This window comes from Aspergillus karnatakaensis, assembly GCF_047715665.1.
Source record: "Aspergillus karnatakaensis strain CBS 102800 unplaced genomic scaffold BJY04scaffold_2, whole genome shotgun sequence".
Lineage (NCBI taxonomy): Eukaryota > Fungi > Ascomycota > Eurotiomycetes > Eurotiales > Aspergillaceae > Aspergillus > Aspergillus karnatakaensis.
Window position 1 is genome coordinate 629,090 of NW_027395714.1, and position 18,920 is coordinate 648,009.

At 50.9% G+C, this 18,920-nt stretch overlaps 8 protein-coding genes across 8 annotated transcripts; 3 read left to right on the plus strand and 5 right to left on the minus strand.

The window, feature by feature from the left end:
* Positions 1-1,520: 1,520 nt before the first annotated feature.
* BJY04DRAFT_213005 (DUF3602 domain-containing protein) lies at positions 1,521-2,012 on the plus strand (the record flags this gene model as incomplete). Its single annotated transcript, XM_073714753.1, has 1 exon — positions 1,521-2,012. One exon carries the CDS (start codon positions 1,521-1,523, stop codon positions 2,010-2,012), a length of 492 nt encoding a protein of 163 aa, XP_073576855.1.
* A 129-nt stretch (positions 2,013-2,141) lies between these two features.
* BJY04DRAFT_45951 (uncharacterized protein) lies at positions 2,142-2,619 on the minus strand. The gene has a single exon (XM_073720434.1). It carries the CDS (start codon positions 2,498-2,500, stop codon positions 2,258-2,260), a length of 243 nt encoding a protein of 80 aa, XP_073576856.1. The 5' UTR covers positions 2,501-2,619; the 3' UTR covers positions 2,142-2,257.
* A 1,149-nt stretch (positions 2,620-3,768) lies between these two features.
* Positions 3,769-5,323, minus strand: BJY04DRAFT_45957 (actin-related protein ArpA). Its single transcript, XM_073720435.1, has 3 exons — positions 4,373-5,323; positions 4,011-4,325; positions 3,769-3,962 (listed from the first exon to the last, which is right to left on the minus strand). The coding sequence occupies exons 1-3, from the start codon at positions 5,138-5,140 to the stop codon at positions 3,900-3,902; spliced, it is 1,146 nt and encodes a 381-aa protein (XP_073576857.1). The 5' UTR covers positions 5,141-5,323; the 3' UTR covers positions 3,769-3,899.
* Positions 5,304-6,531, minus strand: alg13 (N-acetylglucosaminyldiphosphodolichol N-acetylglucosaminyltransferase catalytic subunit ALG13). Its single transcript, XM_073709563.1, has 3 exons — positions 6,016-6,531; positions 5,821-5,959; positions 5,304-5,767 (listed from the first exon to the last, which is right to left on the minus strand). Exons 1-3 carry the CDS (start codon positions 6,338-6,340, stop codon positions 5,629-5,631), a joined length of 603 nt encoding a protein of 200 aa, XP_073576858.1. The 5' UTR covers positions 6,341-6,531; the 3' UTR covers positions 5,304-5,628.
* Positions 6,532-6,647: 116 nt separating this feature from the next.
* On the plus strand, positions 6,648-8,093 carry BJY04DRAFT_177137 (mitochondrial 37S ribosomal protein mS35). Its single transcript, XM_073709564.1, has 2 exons — positions 6,648-7,230; positions 7,291-8,093. The coding sequence occupies exons 1-2, from the start codon at positions 6,669-6,671 to the stop codon at positions 7,869-7,871; spliced, it is 1,143 nt and encodes a 380-aa protein (XP_073576859.1). The 5' UTR covers positions 6,648-6,668; the 3' UTR covers positions 7,872-8,093.
* A 763-nt stretch (positions 8,094-8,856) lies between these two features.
* BJY04DRAFT_213009 (uncharacterized protein) lies at positions 8,857-10,532 on the minus strand (the record flags this gene model as incomplete). Its single annotated transcript, XM_073714754.1, has 3 exons — positions 8,857-9,896; positions 9,952-10,030; positions 10,086-10,532. 3 exons carry the CDS (start codon positions 10,530-10,532, stop codon positions 8,857-8,859), a joined length of 1,566 nt encoding a protein of 521 aa, XP_073576860.1.
* A 1,387-nt stretch (positions 10,533-11,919) lies between these two features.
* On the minus strand, positions 11,920-16,426 carry BJY04DRAFT_213010 (putative chromatin remodeling complex subunit (Chd3); the record flags this gene model as incomplete). Its single annotated transcript, XM_073714755.1, has 3 exons — positions 11,920-12,497; positions 12,548-16,109; positions 16,169-16,426. The coding sequence occupies 3 exons, from the start codon at positions 16,424-16,426 to the stop codon at positions 11,920-11,922; spliced, it is 4,398 nt and encodes a 1,465-aa protein (XP_073576861.1).
* A 317-nt stretch (positions 16,427-16,743) lies between these two features.
* BJY04DRAFT_213011 (TrmH family RNA methyltransferase) lies at positions 16,744-18,531 on the plus strand (the record flags this gene model as incomplete). Its single annotated transcript, XM_073714756.1, has 1 exon — positions 16,744-18,531. One exon carries the CDS (start codon positions 16,744-16,746, stop codon positions 18,529-18,531), a length of 1,788 nt encoding a protein of 595 aa, XP_073576862.1.
* Positions 18,532-18,920: the final 389 nt, after the last annotated feature.

The window sequence follows — 18,920 nt, forward strand, 5'->3', positions numbered from 1 at the left end:
TTCAGTCGAGCCCACTTGGCGGGCCAAGTTTTGAAGTCTGAGCAGGAGCCACCGAGCCAGGACTAGGAGGCCCAAGACCTTCCTCTTTCGTGGCCGCCAGCCCTGGCAGATCTGGGGTAATCCTCACTCTCATGCCTCATACCATTGCTCAGTGCTCTCTCGGTTGTATTCATTACGGAATCTATCTGCAGCTTATGCCTCTCTTTGTGCTCCGTCTTCATTACAGCTTGGGCAACCTTCCTCTCCTGACATGCAGCGACAGGGGGACGGTGATCCATTGAGGGGGTTCCTGTCTGGTGCAGAATGATCTCCTGCCAAGTGCGTAGTAGCATCTAGTAAGATCACGTCCTTGCCTGGTGGAAACACGCAACGTCTGAGAAAATTCCCTCAGCTGATGGCGCCAAATTGCGAAGGCAAAGAAAGCTGATGGCGACGGTCCCTCGGCTGCTTTACCGAAATAGAAACCGCTCACGATGATGCAATTGTACCTGAGCGAAATCTTGACACCTTGACTCGATCATGCGGGGAGGAAAATTTTTTCATCTGGTCGAGTCATTGCTCTCGGTTGGCCGCGGGAGCGCTTACCATAACCGCCACAGGCCAGATCGGAGTATACCGATCCCTAATGTTGATGTTGAGAATCTCAGGTAACGGGGCTACGGAGTTACTACCAGTCGATGACTGTCTGCGATGAACGTGTTCATGGTGGTGACCAAGGCTGTAGTGCAGTCAATAATAATAAAGAGGGCGCCCAGAAATCATCGTCAGGGTGGTTGACCTGAAAACAGAGAAAGGGCAGTTTCCATTACCCTCACGAAACCCCCTCCGCTCGGCAGGTGTGCGCCGACCGCTCCTTCCATTGGCTGCAGGGCCAGTTTCTGTTACGTTTCGCCACAACCCTGACTGGCGCGTTGCATGTCAGATGACGGTTAAAGCAGCAGGGGGTCTGCCATGAGCTGCCCCCACTCCTGCCCAGCAACACCAATTATGACCCGACAATCCATCATTTGGCGCTCACTCCTGGCGTCTATTGGATGGTGTCGGCTGGTGCTGTTTTAAGCGCTGGCAGGAACAGCTGTAACGATACGGTATGGTAAGGGGGCTCCTGGAATCCAGATGGATCTGGGATGAAAAATGATGAGCAAGATGGTCGAAATCCAACAAGGAAGAAACTCCACAGCGGGCACAGCGTGTGACCGGTGCTCTGTGCCTGGACGGAGAGAGGCCGCTGAGGCCTATGGCGTGCCCATCTTGGCCATGCTTTCCCCGGAACTGCTGGGACCTTCTGGGACCTTGCTGCCAGCCTGACCCAGTCGCCCTCGAGTATATAGTCCTGTCCCCGCCGCAATGTCTGGTTCACTTCCCAGCTCAAGACAAAGACAAACACGAAGAGTTTTCTTTCTATATCACCTCCTTCATACCTCGTCATCCTTCTTGACTTGACTTTTTGCTTTGCATTTCAACTGCATCCTGCATCCTGCATACCGGCATACTCACACACACACACACACACATTCATCATGCCGTCCGTCAACTACCGTGTCGTCGAACCACACCCATCCGTCCCTCACACCGGCCGTCCTGCCCTGCACACGGCTCGAGGAGGCGCAGGTAACATCATCAGCCTGAAGAACACCAAGACCACCGACTCGCGCACTGCCACCGGCCCTGCATCTCTCACTCGTCTGGACTCGCGCACCCCTACTACCTTCACCACCGGCCGTGGCGGTGCCGGCAATGTCCACAGCAGCGGCGAGCGTGCCATCTTCAGCTTTGACGAGGAACTCGAGCGCGAGATGCGCCGCGCCGCGCCCGTCTACCACGTTGGCCGCGGTGGCGCCGGCAACATGATCCACCGCGACAGCGACCACGAGTCCGTCCTGAGCCGCAAGTACTCCTCGACCAGCCAGAACTCGGCCAAGAGCAACCTCTCCTCGACCAGTGACCGCGCGCGCGACATGGCTCGTCGCGGCCTTGAGAAGGGCTGGGAAAAGATCAAGGGCATGGCATAGACAGCGTTGCATGCATCTGCTTCTGAATACCTGTCTGTCTTGACACCCTTTCTTTCAGCGACTTTCAACATTCCCACGCATCTAGCGGCGTTTGGATTCAACATTACGACTACATGACTCACGACCCCCCAAAAAAGTTCTTGATCTCTCTCGCTTCTTTTCCTCTGTCGACACTCTCCAATTTCCTTTTCAACCTAACCATCCACTACGTCTTTAATCCAACTCGATACTTCATCTATTCGACACTACCACTCCGTCTTCAGCCCACCAAACCACCTCACCAAAAAATGATACCCCAGTTCCTGGACACTTTCTCCTGTTTCTGCTCTGTTACCTGATGATAATCCGGGAACATCACTGTACACTGAAATCTCACTCTGCAAGTCTACCCTTGCGTGACGGAGTCGGCATTTGAATTTGCATTGCATATCGGAATTCAACCTATTCCACACTCCATCCATGTATCTAGCTAGCTGGCATCTTTGCATCCAATATCAAACCCACCCAAACAAACCATTTCCTCCAGAACCAATCTCTTCACCTAACCCTTTCTCGAAGACTATAGAGTCTGTTGTTTTCTTTTTGCTACTAGCTTCTATATAAAGAAACCCTGTGACAGATTGAGATCGTTCCTGGGCAGTGAGTGGGCACTGGGCACTGGACAGACGTCGATCATCAATGACGCCACCTCATAGGTACCGACCGTTGTTTAGCTGATCACCGGACATGCGCAGGCAATGGGTGGACACAGCCTCGAAAAAAAAAAAAAAAGAAAAGAAAAGAGACAAGACTGCAAGCCTCAAGGAAATAGCTGTATTGCGTCTGCCTATTTACCTACTGTTGATTACAACCTCGTCATCAAGAAGGAAGTCAGTGACAGTCTTTAACTAGATCAGGTGAAAAGTCAGAAAAAAACACGCACACACGAACCATGATCGTGGAGGGTCCACTTGAGCTGGAGGTGGATAGGGCCTGCCGCCCAACAAGAATGGCGGACTTGGTATATCGGTGTAGAGGGGATAATACAAGACAGGGTACTGATACTCTGCTCGCTGATTATTAGTATGTACTATATAGTATAGTAAATATATAATAGACTTGACTGTATGTCTGGGTTGTGGAACATTGATACCTATGTACTCTGTAGTAAGAGTATACAGGTTACTTAGGGTTATTCACGAGAGGCAGGTAGGTAGCTACTTACGAGTTACAACCAGGCCCCGAAGGAGGGACTACCCAAAGGGTCAGTCCGTATCAAACGACGAGCTTGATGGTTATATACACTTGAAGACTAGTATACGACTGTAAGGTAGGAAGGACCTGTGGACAATATTCTCTATCCCAATTCAGATTCCTTTATTTACATACAGGCTTCGCTTCTACGTATGTAGCCAGGGTAAGGTGGGTTACTGTAGGTCTATGGTATCCAGCTGCTGCACATAACACGACCAACTGACAAGAATAAGTTACCAGGAAAAAGAAGATAGGGATCATCTGCCAGGATGAAAATGAGAAAATGCCGCGAGTCGATGATGGAATCGTCCGCATGCGTAACCAAGGGCTAAAGTGTATTGGTGTAGGAGTTGTTTGATATGTTATGCATGTATGTTGCAATCGCAATTGCATTTATATTGCTTGTGCAGGTGATTGACCCCTGTTTCTTGACAGGAATCGCTGATCTAGCGGCGCAAAGGGCTAACTTGAAACGAGATGGGGTATCAAAGGCGGCGGTATTCCATCTGCCGCGATAAAGCCAAGTGGATCGGTCTTCTACTGAAGTATCCATGGGTGTCCTCGGGGATTGTTTTTTGTTTGCTTGCTGTGGCATGGTTAGTTCGCTCAAGGCGCATAGCTAAGCTAGGTTCGGCGTCGCACTAGCGAAGCAGCTTAGGCGAATCTCCGGTGAATGATCTCAGGGTCCTCATGCCACTCGTCGGCGCTAACCCACATCTGTATACCGTTAGTACGCACATTCGTTGAACTCAGCGTGGACGTTACCTTTCGGAACGTGCTCAATCCGGCGAGAATGCCGCCACCAATCCAGGTAGTGTACTTGCGCTCTGCAGGTGCAGATATACGAATCTTCATGTCTTCCACGGCAAGTCGCTTAATCTCGCGCATCAATCGATCAGGGAAGTTCTTGCAAAGTGTTGAACCGCCGGAGAGGACAATATTGAGGTACAGCGACTTTCGCAGGTCGAGATCCGTACGAATAATGGCTTCTTGGACAATCTGGTGCACACCGGGGTATTCGAGGCCAATGAGCTCCGGCTCGAAGAGAATTTCAGGGGCGCGGAAGCGTTCCGTTCCAATCTGCAACCTATCAGCTTGTGCTTCTTTCTTCCGACTTTTGAACGTACCTTGATCTTATGCCCGTCCGGCAAGACGTAGTCCGCGTACTTCGAGTCCGACTTGTGATAGCTGTTCACCCAGTCCTTCTCCTCCCGCTTCGGATCCAGAGACACATAGCAGACCTTCTCCTTGATCATCCGCACCACCTCCTTTTCCGCACTGGTATGCAGCACATTCCCCGTCTTCCGAAGCAGCAGCTGTAATTGCTCCGTCACGTCTCGCCCCGCAACATCAATTCGCCTGATACTATTTGGGATCGCAAACCCCTCAAACACCGGAACCGCATGCGAGACACCATCCCCTGAATCCAGCACCACACCGGTCGTCCGCCCAGAAGCATAGAGCGACAGGACAGCCTGGATAGACATATGCAAGGCCGGCACATTGAACGTCTCGAACATGATCTGGGCGGCTATATCGCGGTTCTTGCGCGGGTTGAGCGGCGGCTCGGTTAGGAGAACCGGGTGCTCTTCGGGGAGTGTCTTGAGCTCGTTTTCGTACACGTAGTGCCAGATTTTCTCCATGTCGTCCCAGTCCGTCACGATGCCGTGTTCTAGAGGGTATCTGATCTTCATGAGACCGCGTAGTTCTTGTGCCCGTTGTCCGATGAAGACGTCGCCTTCTAGACCGCCGGCCATGACCCGCGGGTGTTTTGGCCGACCGACAAACGATGGGAAGTAACATGAGGGGATCTCCTCGCCGGCGAAACCGGCGCGGATGGTACCGCTGCCATTGTCGATGACAATCGGGGCGTTGTGAAGAGTTGCTTCAGTCATTGCGGGGAGAGAATGCGTAGGAAGTTCGGATTAGGATCGGGGAGGTGTTTTGGGAGGAGCGCGGCTTTGTTTGTGAGGCGGCGGGCCCCGCGGCCTGGGAGGGTGATTCGGGGAACACGTAAGGCGGAGGAAGGGAGAAGGGGCGGCAATACACCTCAGTAGTCGAGATGTTTTCAAGAGATAGAGTAGGAAGTGAGAATTGGGCTATTTGTGAAGGGAACAGGAGGCTTTTCTGCGCGGGCGTTGATTGGGACCAACCAAATCGGGAGATAGCCTCAGAAGCTTGGGCCACTCTGCCGGAGTATAGGTACTCGCCAGGCACCACTGCACACACTCGATGACGTTCTATATTCGGCATTTTTCAACTAATTCAAAGTATTCTAGATACCAGATACTGCATATAAGCTTCTTGTAATACGTCAAATAACAAGTGCAAATGAGATTCCATGTGCCGACCAGTCAGAACAACCAAAATCATGCCAATGGTTTCAATCCAAATACCCCATCTCCTCTGAGACCACGCCTTCCAGGCTCTGGGGCTGCTTCTCGTGAGTGGCGTACACGGGGGGCCAATCAAGCATCCTATTCCTCAGGGTCTCGGCTCTGTCAAGTGCAGCAGACAGCTCTCTATGCAATGTCAGTATTACGTCGAGGGTGCAATCAGGAAGCCGTTAACGCACCTATAATGGCTCCAAATGGCATAGCCTTCGTCCTGGAGAACCTCGGCAAGCTCCTCCTGGTGGTTATCCTGAAGCGTGGGGTTGGGTACGACGACGAGCGGGACGCCGAACCTCAGTGCCGCTAGAATACTACCAGAGCCTGTATTAATACCAGTCAGTTGAATCCGGAGTGTTTCCGGAGGACTGGAATCATACCGGCATGGCTAATAACAAGTCCGCTGCTTCGTTTCTCTGATGGCTTGGCCTTGGCCAGGCGCATCTCCTTGTCCAGGCCTGCAGGGTTGAAGTCGAAGCCTTCTACTCTAACGCCATGTCGACTGGGGTCTCCAGGAGGATAGTTTGCGACAAATTGGTCGAAGATTTGGTGCCCGTCTTTACCATATTGTATGAATAGATCAGTGTATCCATGCCTATGCAAAGCTTTCAAGAAGCCTGGGCTCAGGATAGACTGCAGAAGAAGATGGAAGGAGGCTGTGGCCCCAACAGTAACAAAGCACAGCTTTCGGGGCTGTTGTGCCATGGCGATGGTTGCTGTTGCTTCTCACAGAATTTCACAACTGGCGAGATGCGAGATCAGAACATTCCCAAGAATGCTGTCCAAAAAGGTATTCTAACCCATCAGCAGGTAGAAGATTGACAGAACACTACCATCTCATAGAGAACAGTTGGAGAGAGTGGTAGATAAGTAACTAGTTAGAGAAAGCGACAGTAGATGGGGAACGGTAACCCGGAAATCATAAGACATCTTAAAACAGCCTAGCGCCGCCAAGCCAAATTCACCTCCCGCAAAAAAACATGGCCGAAATCTCTCCAGACAAGCAGCAGGACAGCGCCAATTCCCACACACAATGGCCTCATTAGCAAGGTCTCTGGGCCGTTCCACCCGCCTAATGGCCCGGAGAGGCCCAATTACTCAACAACCACTCCGTCAATTCTCCCTCACAGCCCCGACACGCATGCCCGAGGACCCCGTGCCTCCTCCTCCTTCGCGAGACCCTCGCCCGGACGATCTGCCGCCAGCGCCGGAGTATTCGCTCGATATTCTAACCAAGGAGGAGCGCCAGATGTATGATCTGATGTCTCCGGAAGAACAGGAGGCGTTCCACTCGGAAAACCGCAGGGCCGTGGCACACTTCAACGACCCTGGGTCGCGGGCGGCCAAGTTTTCGGAGATTGACAAGCAATTCCAGCAGATGCACAGACGGGATCCACCGCCGGTTTGGTTCCAGCAGCAAAAGAAAGTCCGTGGGTTTTGGGCGGAGGACGAAGATGACGAGTTCGGTCTGTGGGAGGATAATGATGACTATCACGACGATGATATTACTTCCATGGCCCATGCGGAGGTCGAGCTGCACCGCGAAGTGAGAGAGTATGCTCGGATCGCTGCTTGGGAGATGCCATCGTTGAGCAGTAAGCATAGCCCCCTATCTATGGTGCCCAGGACAAGACGGCGCAACTAACAGCTAATAGAACTGGCTAAACCCTTCACCCTTCCTCCCGAATCCCACATCCTCCGCTTCCGTTACACCACATATATGGGCGAGTCCCACCCCGGCGAAAGCAAAGTCGTGGTCGAACTCAGCTCCCGCGATCTCGTCCCCAAATACCTCTCCGAAGAACAGCGCCAAACCTTCCTCAAGCTTGTCCACACCCGCTTCAACCCTGACACAGACATCGTCCGCATGTCATGCGAGAAATTTGATACCCGCGCCCAGAACAAACGCTACCTAGGCGACATCATCGGCACCTTGATTAAAGAGGCCAAAGAAGGTGACTCCTTCGCAGACGTGCCTCTCGACCTCCGCTACCACAAGGCGAAGAAGAGGCTCCGGTTCCCAGAGGAGTGGATTATGACGGAGCAGCGCAAGAAGCAGCTCGAGGCTAATCGTGCGGAGCGGGCGCGTCTCGAGGCGGAGAGGCAGAGCATCGTCAGTGGTGATAAGGTCGTTTCGCAGGCTATCAACATTCTCCCTAGTCTGAACCCGGCCTTGAAAGCCAAGGCTGCAGAGGAGCGTGAGAAGGTTGCCGTAAAGCTTGGAGCTAAGCGTTAGGGGAGGGGCTAGAAGTTGCAGATCTACCCGCAGGTCGATGAACATGGCCATTGTACAATCTCTATATTCTTGCATTTCTGCTGGATATTCGAAGTATCGAGGATGGCGCAGGGTTGTTTAGACTTATTTCATGTCAATGTACTATACTACTATTTTTTTTGGCTCCCTACATACCTCCCCTGCTTTGCCTTGCTACAATAGCCAGCAATCTACTTACATTGAGTTTACATCGGCTCGCAGTATACTAAACCATCCTTGTATTCGTGATGTTAATGACAGAACAACTCTGATAGACCCATAAATTTCCAGTCGGCGCATTCCTCTTTTTTTTTTTCCCAGTTTCTAACATTTAGATATCCATCCCCAGCCGAACACGATATAAACGAAAACCTCCGGTTAAGTACACATTCACACCCACGTAACCGGAAAAACAAAATGGAAAAGAGAGGAGAACGCAAAGGGAACAAAAAAAGAACGATTCGACAGACAATTGGGGCTTATTGTAATTAATTAGGAAACAGGAAAATAGGTAAGCGGAAGAAAAATCACAGGAAAATCCGAAACATGTAACTAGATGTCGAACGAGATAGCCCAACCACGGGTGCATGCAAACCTCGTGTTGTATCCCAAGAACATACATCGGCCGTCTCGCTCCAGTAGATAAAAAAGAGAAGAAAAGAAACGTTCGTCTCGTCGTGGATCATGTCGCACTCCGGCTCCAAACTGCCCACATTGCACTGTTCTCATATACAGCATATGCACCGCAACGTCGTAGATACAGTATATTTAAGCGAGAGGTGGCCACCGTATGGTATCATGCTGTGTCATTGCAGATCATCGTTGGGTTGGTCGAAACGATTGGTACCCTAAATGTGTTTGCTGCAGAGACGAAGGAAAAACAGATTCACGTTCGCTCGTTTGAAAGAAACTATATCGAAGCCTGTGGTGAGCACTTATTGGAAGATAAGCGGTGAGAGAGAGGCAGTTATTTTTTTCCGTGACAGAACATGTCGTCCTCGAATGATTCAGTGGACCTTTTTCTGAAGGTCTTTTTAGAGCCGATGACACCGGGGGGCTTTCGGTGGGTTTTGTCTTTCCCACGGCCGCGAAAGATGCCAGGGCTGGCGCCGAAGGACAAGGCGGCAGGAGAGGAGCCACGAGTAGGAGGCTCCGAGGTAATGCTTCCGCGGGCAGCATCTGCTACCGGGCTGGCCAGATGAGAGTTGGTGGTTTTGGAGGTAGCTGACGCGCCGCTGGAAGATGTTGTGGCCTGGTTATGGAACACACGAATAGAGTCATTATCGGCTAGTTCAGTTCCAGAGTCCGGAACAGCATCCTGGGGACGAGGTTGGTACAGACGAGGAGCCCTACTCGACTTCTTGAAACGGCCAGCTCCCACCGTAGAGTCAAAAGGGCTGTGGGGAAAGTCTATGTTTGCATGGCCGGGGCCAACAGGATTGGAGCTAAGGGAGAGAGAATGGAGGTTACGAACTAGGCTCTCCTGGTGGGGGTTTCCGGGTGCTTCGAAGCTGATCTCGTTGGAGGGACGGCGGAGGAAGTTGTTGTTTGACAAGTAGTCCCCATGATCAAAAGAGAGAAGGTCAATCTTTTTGTTACCAGCGCTGATTGGTCCAGGTGAGGGGATAGGCGTCTGTGACTGGGGAACTGGAGCAGTGGGAGAAGCAATAGAATGGAAAGCCATTTGGGAAGCTCCTGGGATCACAGCTGCTTGCTGGTACTGCTGGGCAGGAAGGTAAGAAGTAGACCTTTGCTTCGCCGCTTTCTCGAGCTCGGAATGCTCGCTCACTGTGTTAGGTCCGAGCTGAGGAGGATACTGTATTGACTTGAAATTTCCATCATCCTTCCAAGGCTGAGTGGTTACGGAAGCAGAGCGAGGATGACCATGTCCGTTAGGCAAGATACTCGCAATATTGTACTTCTCGCGATACCAGCGGGGGATGTCGCGTAAGCCGAGCTTCTCCAGCATCGATCGATCATGAGGCATTTCGTGCTTGTAGAGACATCCTGCATTGCCATCTAGTTAGTCTGAGGAGCTACATGAGTGGTGTTTCACACTGACCTTGCTGCTGGTAGTCACATTCCCCGTGGCGTATCCAGTAAGAGCAGTACTCCTTTTTGATATTACGAAAATGAGGTGTCTAAGCCATGTGTTAGAAACACGATTAGACATCCCTACCCTAAAGCATAACTTACCTGCTGGCCGCTGCTAGTGTTAGGGCTGCCACCGTTGTTTGGTACTAACCAACCAGCAGTCGAAGGGTTATTCCCATGCCAGGTGGAAGAGACACTCTGCTGCATCATGGAGCTCAGGGCCATGCGCTGGTTTGCAGGTATGTTCTCGTCGGCAATCATCCTCAGAAGGGAAGCGTGCAAGTCGTGGCCCCGAGTACGGTGTCCTGTGGCGCCGGCGCCGGTGGAAGGAGGGCGGCTCGCTGGTGCTGCAGCACCTTCAACAGTGAAACACTGACCGCGTGAGCTAAGAGAGCCCAGGCTAGTCATTCCCTGAGTCTCGCCCGGGGATAAGACACGAGGGACGCCACGGATAGTTATGTTGGCGGGGAGTTCGTCCACTGCAACGAGGGGGGTGAGAGTGCCGTCGGGGCGAGAACAGAAGAACTGGGCACGTAGGACATTAGACATGATGACGCTATGCTAAAAGACGTAGAAAGAGTGCTGGTAGAGTGAAGAATGAAAAGCAGGTATATCAGTTTTGATAAGTAGTTGAAGAACGATGTTGATATAGAGGCCTCAAGAGTTGGGGAGGAGAAGGAAAATGAAGGGGACGAAGAATATGATGGCAGAAAGAAATATAAGGTCAAGCAATGAGCAAATCTGCGGTTGTCTGATAAATGAATTCTGGTCCGCACAATAGCAATATGCCATTCGTTAAAGCAGGGCACTGAACAGAGAATGCGCGCATTAATGATAGATTCACTCTCACAGTGGCGGTTGCGGTAGTAGCCAGCACCAAGTATGCGGGGATTTTCTATCTCTCTCTCTTTCTGCCTATAATCAGCAGGATGAAGCAAATAATAGGGATATATAGTAAAAGCAGAAGTCTTCACAGGCATCCTCTAGCGCAGAGGATTTATACAGTCTGATTGAAAGAGTAAAAAGAAAGCAATTCACAAAACAATCTAAGAAAAAGGTGGAGATTTCACCACCAGAAAATCAAACAGAGTAGAGAAAGAAGAGAAAAAACCACGTTCAAGAGAAGAGAAAAGAGGAAGTGGTCCACTTCTGCTGGCAGTGTTTGTCGATGGGTTGATTAGCTGGCCAGTACAACCATCTCCCCGGCTGGCTGCAGGAAGCCTTCTCTCCTTTCGCCATCCTAACTGCTGTTTCCCTAGTTGTTTCCTTCTGTTCTGCGTATGTATCCATTCTTCTGGAAAGCAGGTCCTCGAGCTCAGTCCAATTTCGTGCTTTACCTCTCTTCAGGTCTCTGTCGAAGGCTTCTCGAATGATCGGTGTGATTTCTGACTAAAAGCAAGGTAGTACAACCGGCTTGTCAAAATTGCAGTATTATGCTGATACACTCCCAGCAATTGGGGGCAAAGGTACCTCGATATTAACGTGGATACGGTGGCGTTTCCTCGCTGTTGGCAACGCAAAAGTTAGGATACCCTGATCTTCTTCAAACGCCATGCGGCGAGCCTCGTCAGTAAATAGTAGATGATGCAATCAAACGGAAACCTTGTTCGCTGACGATTGAGCCAAGAAAGGTGAACAACAAGAAGGAAAGATGGAGTCGCAAAAGGAGGGTACGGGTAGTAGATAAATGGTATATATAGCTTGGCCCATGTGACCATATGAGGTTCAAATGCAGGAGATATCGCGAAGCTTGCTGTTGGTTTATTATTTGGCTTGCAATTGAATGATTCTGTAATCCAAACGACTTCAATGGTATCGTGGTATCTATCTACAATAAAAATGCTGCCGCCCCAGTGCCTTGACACCAGATGTAGAAACGCCTTCTGACCCGAGTATTCGCCAATGTGGAACGAAGTGTCCGTCTAAAACGAAACAATCACTTCTTCGTAGATAAATATTTGTTCAAGGCACTGTACATCTCAAGATCCCCGACGGGTGCTGTGGGACCAAGCTGTCCCTGGCTGTTTGGATGTCCAGTAAGATCTATGACCGGTTGTTTGGCGGGAGGTATATTGACCCCAACAGCAGCGTTATTTGGTGCAGGGGGTGTGGGAGCTGCGGTATTATCCCCTGCGCCTCCTGCAGCTTTACTAGAGACTCTCCTCTTGCGCTGTGCCAGGTCGCCTTTGATTCCATAGCAGTATTTTTTGGCCAGGGCAACCAAATGTCGATCCTCAGTGCTCTGCTTCAAAGCCTCGAGCATCCTGGTAACTTGGGTGTCCGATTTCAGATGCGGACAGGTGCGAGCGAAACCAAAGTGCGCAATCCCGCAGAGGCCACAGTGTTCAACTCCCGCCACTTTCAAATGGCATGAACCAAGAGCGTGAACACGGCTACAGGCCATGCAAGGGCTCTCATTTCGGTCTACCTTACCATTTAGCGCCGTGCTATTATTTGTTGGTGGTTGAGGAGGCGTGTTGAGTTCTGGAAACACCACCCGCTTGAAACCTTGGACTGTGACAAATTAGGAATAAAGAGCCGGCTGGAAGTCGGATAGAACTCACCCCTGGGTTTCTTTACAGGGCCCTCAAGGTCACTAACTGCTTCGTCCATGCTGTAGTCAGAATTTGACGCTGCCTCCACATCTTCATCGAAACTAGCATCACTCTCAGCCTCGCGACTGGCGTTCGGCTTCGCAGGTGACGGATCAGGTTCAGTGGTGCTATAGTCAACAGCTGTCCGTTTACGTTTACCACGACCGAGGATCTCTGCCTTTTTTCGTGCCTCTTTAGCTGCAGCGCGCTCACGCTCCTGAAGGATCTTTTCCCAAGTGTGTGTGCTCATGGCGGGATCTTCTTCTGTGACATGAAGCTGATCCTCCAGGCCTCCGGCCTCGTTCGCCCAAACTCGAGCAAAGCTAAACTCAGAGGTAGAGGCGTTCTCATCCGGAGTTTGAGCCTGCTCCGCCTGACTGCGGTCGAGAAGTTTGTCGACAGATTCGGCTGTATAAATAACGTCGCCAGAGTCATCATCATCAAGCAAAGCCTTCGCACCGTGGCGAATGATGGATTCTAGGTCCTTTCCGTCATCATCCTCGGCGTTCATACGGTCAATCAAGACATGATCCAATACCATCTTCTTCTTGCCGATCTGCATTATTTTCTCCTCGGCGCTGCCTCGAACCATGAGCTGGAAGACAAGGACCTTGTTTTTCTGCCCTATCCGATGAGCACGAGACAGGGCCTGCATATCCTGGTGCGGGTTGAAATCTGGATCCATGATGATGACTGTGTCTGCAGTAGCAAGGTTGATTCCCACTCCTCCCGATCGAGTGGAGAGTAGGAAGGCAAAATATGGCGAGTTCTCGGCATTGTAATCGTCGATCATCTTCTGTTTTTCCAAGGAGGTCATTCTGCCGTCAAGGCGCCGGTGAAGAAGACCAAGCCCATCAAGGAAATCCTCCATAACATCTAGATTTTCCAGGAATTGACTGAAGATTAGAACTCGGTGGCCACGAGTTTGAAGTTTTGGCAACATCAACTCTAACAATTGAAGTTTTCCAGCAGCGTCCACTAGATTTCGGTGAGCAATGTCAGGGTCAGTAGTACGTTCTTCAATCGCTTTGCTGTAGATAAAAGGGTGGCATAAGCACTTTCGCAGCTGCATGAGAATATTGTTCAGATTCGAACGTTCCGTCTGTTTCAGTCGGGAATCGCCCTCATCAGATTTTTGGAAGATGGCCTTGATAAGCAGGGGATTCTTTGCGAGAATCGACTTGTACAGCTTCTTCTGAACAACAGACATCGTGACGGGAACAATGATCTGTGCAATTGGAGGGAGAAAAGTGAGAACTTGAGCCTTTGTCCGACGCAGAAAGAAGGGCCTAATCAGCTCGTGAAGTTCCGGGATGTTTTCCTTCGACAAGGTCCCATACTTCTCCTCCAGCTTCTCGGCGTCATTAGCCTTGTCGCAGAATTGCAAGAGATTGAAAAGCTCCCTGACGTTATTTTGCAATGGGGTACCAGTCATCAAGACCTTGAACGGGAAGTTCATCTTTGATAGTCCCTCGTAAAGTTGACTTTTGTCACTTTTCAGTCGCTGCCCTTCGTCAACAATAAGTCCGGCCCATGGAATCTTTGACAACACACGTCGAGAAGAGTCATCGACCATAGTTTCATATGATGTTATGACCACATGGCACCTGAGGTTAGGATCACCCCTTATGAACATTTCGTGTTCTTGTGCTAGCTTGCGGGCCAAAGAAGAACCGTAGTATGTAACTGCTCGGAGTGAGGGAACCCATGTCTTGATTTCCTTCCTCCAATTGGGACATGTCGAGTTCGGTACAACGATGAGGAACGGCCAGCATTTGTGATCTTGAATGAGGGTTGCCAGCAAACCTATTACCTGAATAGTTTTCCCGAGACCCATTTCATCAGCGAGAATAGCATTCTGCTGCTTGAACCAGCGGTAGTATAACCAGTTTAAGCCATCTCGCTGGTAATCCATGATCTCGCCACCGGTCATGATCTTTGGCTGGGTGTCCTTTGACTTGAACTTCTGCTTCCTGACGTTGCTAAGGTGTTTCCGCAAAGACCCTTGGTTGGGCGTACCAATGATTGGCTTCTTAGCCCAATCGGCGTACGCGGCCTTGAAATCATTCCACGCTTCTGAGTCGCTGCGCTCTGGTGGCACCTCCCAAACTGCGTCTTCGTAAGGCAACCCCTTAAACTTGACATATGCCTGAGAGACGTAGTCCACCCGCTCAAGGTCCTCTTCGAGGTCTTGACCGTACATATGTAGGTCATCATCGCCAAACTTCACATCAAAAACGATATCGACCCGCAGATAATCGTCTGGAATAGCCTCTTCTGCCGTCATACGTGGTAACTGGCTCTTGTCTGATCTGAGGAAGGCGCGCCGCATTACTGGATTAACATAACCCCAGACCCAGCTGCCAGGCATCCAGGTACAATGAGCATAGGATTTTTCTTTCCACTTGATAAGATACTCCTTCTCTGTCTCTAAAGCCTTGTGCGGTTTCTTGGTTATAGAACTTATTGGCCGCCAAGCGACGAGGGCATTAACCTCCCCTGGTAACAAAAGACAATCCTGGCACTTCCAGGAAGAGTTGCCTGAGGTTGGGAGATGATCAAAGTGGAAAGGCCTGTGGCAAGCCCTGCAACGAAAGAAAAGGTTTTCTGGATTGTTGACGAGATATGAGCCAACTGTGGTGATAGGATCTTCGCCACCATTCTCTTGTCGTAGTTGCTGCTCTTTTTTAGATGAGAGGCGTTTTCTCAGAGGATCCGACATCTTCCCTTTCTTATTGCAACCAGTACAGTATCCTTGATGCGGGTATTTTGGATCTTTTGCATGAGCCGCTCCTAGACAGCGACGGCACTGAAGGATGAATTTATCGCTTGCGACTTTGGTGACAAGATGATCTCGCGCCGTACGTGGGCCCAGGCAGACCTGATGGTACGCATCAGTACATCCTTGACAGAAAACAAGCGGCCCTTTGTCGGGATGGTCTCCTTTGATAGAGCACACTTCGCAGGTCGTTCGGTGCTTTTGTCGAAATGGATCACTTGATGGCATCTTCTCAAACTTCTCTTTAGCCCCCACATATTTCTGGTGTTTCGACAAGACAGCTTCGTATTCGGATATATCATCTTCGTACACTTCGCGCAGGTTATGCCGCAGAGCTTTGCGGTCTCTTGTTGAGACTCTTGTGCCTTTGCGCGGACCTGAATCGGAGTCGCTATCCATGATGTCTCGGTACTGTGGACGTTTCTTGGCCCCATGTCGTCTCGACCTTGTGGTAACAATTATATCGTCACTCGAATCCGACTTCTTTGCCTTTTCGTCATCGCTGCTAATGGCGCCAAAAAACTCCAGGAATTTGGTTTTCTTGGCTCGTCGCGACGGCCTGCCGTGTTCTAACGTTGGCTCGGGAGAGCTGGACTCCACCTCATCTTCCTCCTCTTCTTCGTGCCCAACAACCTCCGGCTCGGTCTCCGATTCCGATTCAGTAGAAGGTGCGCGATACTTAACTCGTGAGTTCTGGAAAGTGGAAAGTGCTTCTATACCGTTTCCGAGCGTCTGAAGCCGCGATGAGCTGATCTAGATAGAAATTTATGGGTTACTCAAGGGGTGCTGGGGTCTGACCACGTAAAACTAACAATTTCGTTTTCGCGACTCTCTAGCTTGACCAGATATGAGGGTTCATAGCTGTCCTCCAGTGAAACTTCTTGGATGATGTATCGAACCTGGAAGTGTCCAGGGAGCCACTCGTATTCGCTAAGGCCAGCAATGAACGGGATTTCCACAGCAGCTATCTCAGGACCGTTCAGTTCGGGCTCATCCTTCTCTTTCTTCGTCGAGTAAGCAAAAAGGTTTCCCCAACTGCCGGCACATGTTGAGAAAGCGAAGTTCTCCATTTTGTGCTGAAGCCGGGGTAAAATCGAGAGTGATTATTGAGTGAGTAGCAATGGAGCAAAATTGATTAAGGGGCAAATGAAGAACAAAGAAAAGAGAGAGATAAGGAAAAGTAAAACATTAAAGCTGGTATCGCCAATTTACTCCCGAGGTCAACGAGCAATCTTTTGGTGTTGGAGACGCGAGCCCGGACGCGATGGCGGACACGGATCAATGTTGAAGCGGACTGTTATCTTATCGGCGATAAGAGAAAATATGCTAAGGACAGCCTCAGATTTTCCGCAAGCTTCTGGAGAAACTACGGAGTATAGAGACAATCATGTCTCTTCAATCTCCATTCAGGACGTTACGGACGTCGCTGCGGATGCCAGTCGCAGTAGGAATTCCGCGGACGACGTTCAGATACGCCTCGCTCAATACTGCCATCGGCCGTGGCATTCGCAGGTCCCAGAGGCTCAGAGACCCCCGAATTCTGGCTGAGAAGAACCGGGATCGTTCGCGGGCGACAGACGACCCGCCAGAGACGCGAAACTTCCGGAGCGCAAGACAACGACGCAAGGAGACCGAAGACTTCTCTGGGTCTGCAGACTCTGGCTTTGAAAATGACAAGTTTGTCCAAAGGGGAAGCTTTCGAGGACTGCCTCGAGAACATCAAAGATCGCGCCAGGGGCATGGCTCACCAGCTGGGAAAGGTCGCTCGTCACGATATGACTTGCCCCCGAAACCTCTCACAGATCGCCAGAAAAGGCGACTAGAATGGAAAGCCAAGCACGACAGTGAGCAGGCTGCCACGGGCGAGATTGACGAGGCGGAATTTATTAGAACGGGTAGCTTCCGCGCAAAGCCTCAGGAATCGAGACAACGAATCGATAACGAGTTCAAACCGCGTGCTGATCGTGATTTCAAGGGGCGTGCAGACCGCGAATCGAACGAAACGAGGTCGCGTGCCGGCCGTGACCTTCGTGCTACGGAAGAACGCCGGCCATCACCGCAGCGCAGTTCAGGCCGATCAGAACGAGATACGACACCAACATCCCGCAAGGCATCCGACAAGAAGCTTGGAAGGGCCGAACGTGCGAAGGAGCACGTCAAAGCCCCAGACACAATCCCTTATACTACTCCGGCGTCAGAGTTTATCTATGGAACAGCAGCCGTTGAAGCTGCTTTGCGCTGCAGCAAGCGCCAGTTATATAAGCTCTATCTGTTCCAGGCCGACGAAGAGACATTGGATTACACAAGGGTTGTCTTGCACAAACTCGCACTTGCAAAGAATGTCAAAGTCAAAATAGTTTTTAACGAATGGAGTCGATTACTGGACAAGATGAGTTCAGGTAGACCCCACAATGGCTGCATCCTCGAAGCATCGCCTCTTCCACAAACACCAGTCAGGGCCCTCAAGCCCTTTGAATTCGAGCAAGACCATTTCCGCCTCGAACTTTCACCGCAAACTCGCGAAGAAGCGTTGGTCAATGGCACTAACGACCAGATACCCATGACCATCTCTCTTGTTCAACAGGAGCCAAGGTATCCGGTTGTCCTGCTACTTGACGGCGTGGTCGATACAGGAAACCTCGGAGCCATTATCCGCTCTGCCTACTATCTCGGGGTTGATGCCGTGGTCTTCGCCGGACGAAACTCGGCGCCTCTCACCCCAATCACAATCAAAGCCTCCGCCGGCGCCGCCGAGAACATGACTCTGCTCACCGTCAAGAATGAGGTAGAGTTTATTCAGAAATCCAAGGCTAATGGCTGGCGATTCTACGCCGCCGATGCGCCCAACATGGAGTCATCCTTCTACGACCCCGCTACCCTCCACGCCCGCAATTTAGTGCCTGGAGGCGAGGGAAAGCCTGCTCAAGGCCTCATCGGCAATGCTCCCAGTGTGATTATGATGGGCAACGAGGGCTCGGGACTCAGTCGACACATTCTATCACATGCCGACTCCATCGTCAGCATCCCCGGCGCACGAATAATCCCTGGAATCTCGCCGGACCCGGCCCGCGTCGACAGCCTTAACGTCAGTGTTGCCGCAGCGCTCCTCATGGAGACCTTCCTGCGTGTCCCGCTTGGAATGAGTCCCGTCGTGAAGAAAGAGAAAGAAGAATAAGATGCTCAATTGGACGGAGTTTCGGCCATGTACTTTTACCCTCATGTTACCTATACGATGTACTACTATTGTTTCGGAGCGGAGTGTTGTATATATCTAGATATTCATCTCTACCGTTAATACACCTAGCAGCAGCTCACTGCTGCCTTCAAGCACACTTGTACCTTCATCCTAGGCACCGTTTCCGAACGCTCTGAATCAAGAATTTGTCACTCCTACCAACGTAGGCAAACTAGTAACTCCCCTTCGGGCCCTTCCAAACCCCAAACCCGCCCTCTCACACAACCCTCCCCCAAATCCCTGAACTCCACACAACCATCCGCTCTCAGCACCATGCATAAATCGGAAAAAGCAACCGCAGCAAATAAACAGGCAGAATCGATAGAGCA

Excerpts from the sequence above, each read along its gene's own strand:
- BJY04DRAFT_45951 (XM_073720434.1), bottom strand. The coding sequence starts at position 2,500 with ATGCAAAGATGCCAGCTAGCTAGATACATGGATGGAGTGTGGAATAGG.
- BJY04DRAFT_45957 (XM_073720435.1), bottom strand. The coding sequence starts at position 5,140 with ATGACTGAAGCAACTCTTCACAACGCCCCGATTGTCATCGACAATGGC. Across the intron at positions 4,326-4,372 it reads CGGACGGGCATAAGATCAAG|ATTGGAACGGAACGCTTCCG; the intron begins GTACGTTCAAAA and ends GATAGGTTGCAG. Across the intron at positions 3,963-4,010 it reads GATTGAGCACGTTCCGAAAG|ATGTGGGTTAGCGCCGACGA; the intron begins GTAACGTCCACG and ends AACGGTATACAG.
- alg13 (XM_073709563.1), bottom strand. The coding sequence starts at position 6,340 with ATGGCACAACAGCCCCGAAAGCTGTGCTTTGTTACTGTTGGGGCCACA. Across the intron at positions 5,960-6,015 it reads ACTTGTTATTAGCCATGCCG|GCTCTGGTAGTATTCTAGCG; the intron begins GTATGATTCCAG and ends GTATTAATACAG. Across the intron at positions 5,768-5,820 it reads GCCATTTGGAGCCATTATAG|AGAGCTGTCTGCTGCACTTG; the intron begins GTGCGTTAACGG and ends GACATTGCATAG.
- BJY04DRAFT_177137 (XM_073709564.1), top strand. The coding sequence starts at position 6,669 with ATGGCCTCATTAGCAAGGTCTCTGGGCCGTTCCACCCGCCTAATGGCC. Across the intron at positions 7,231-7,290 it reads GGAGATGCCATCGTTGAGCA|AACTGGCTAAACCCTTCACC; the intron begins GTAAGCATAGCC and ends AACAGCTAATAG.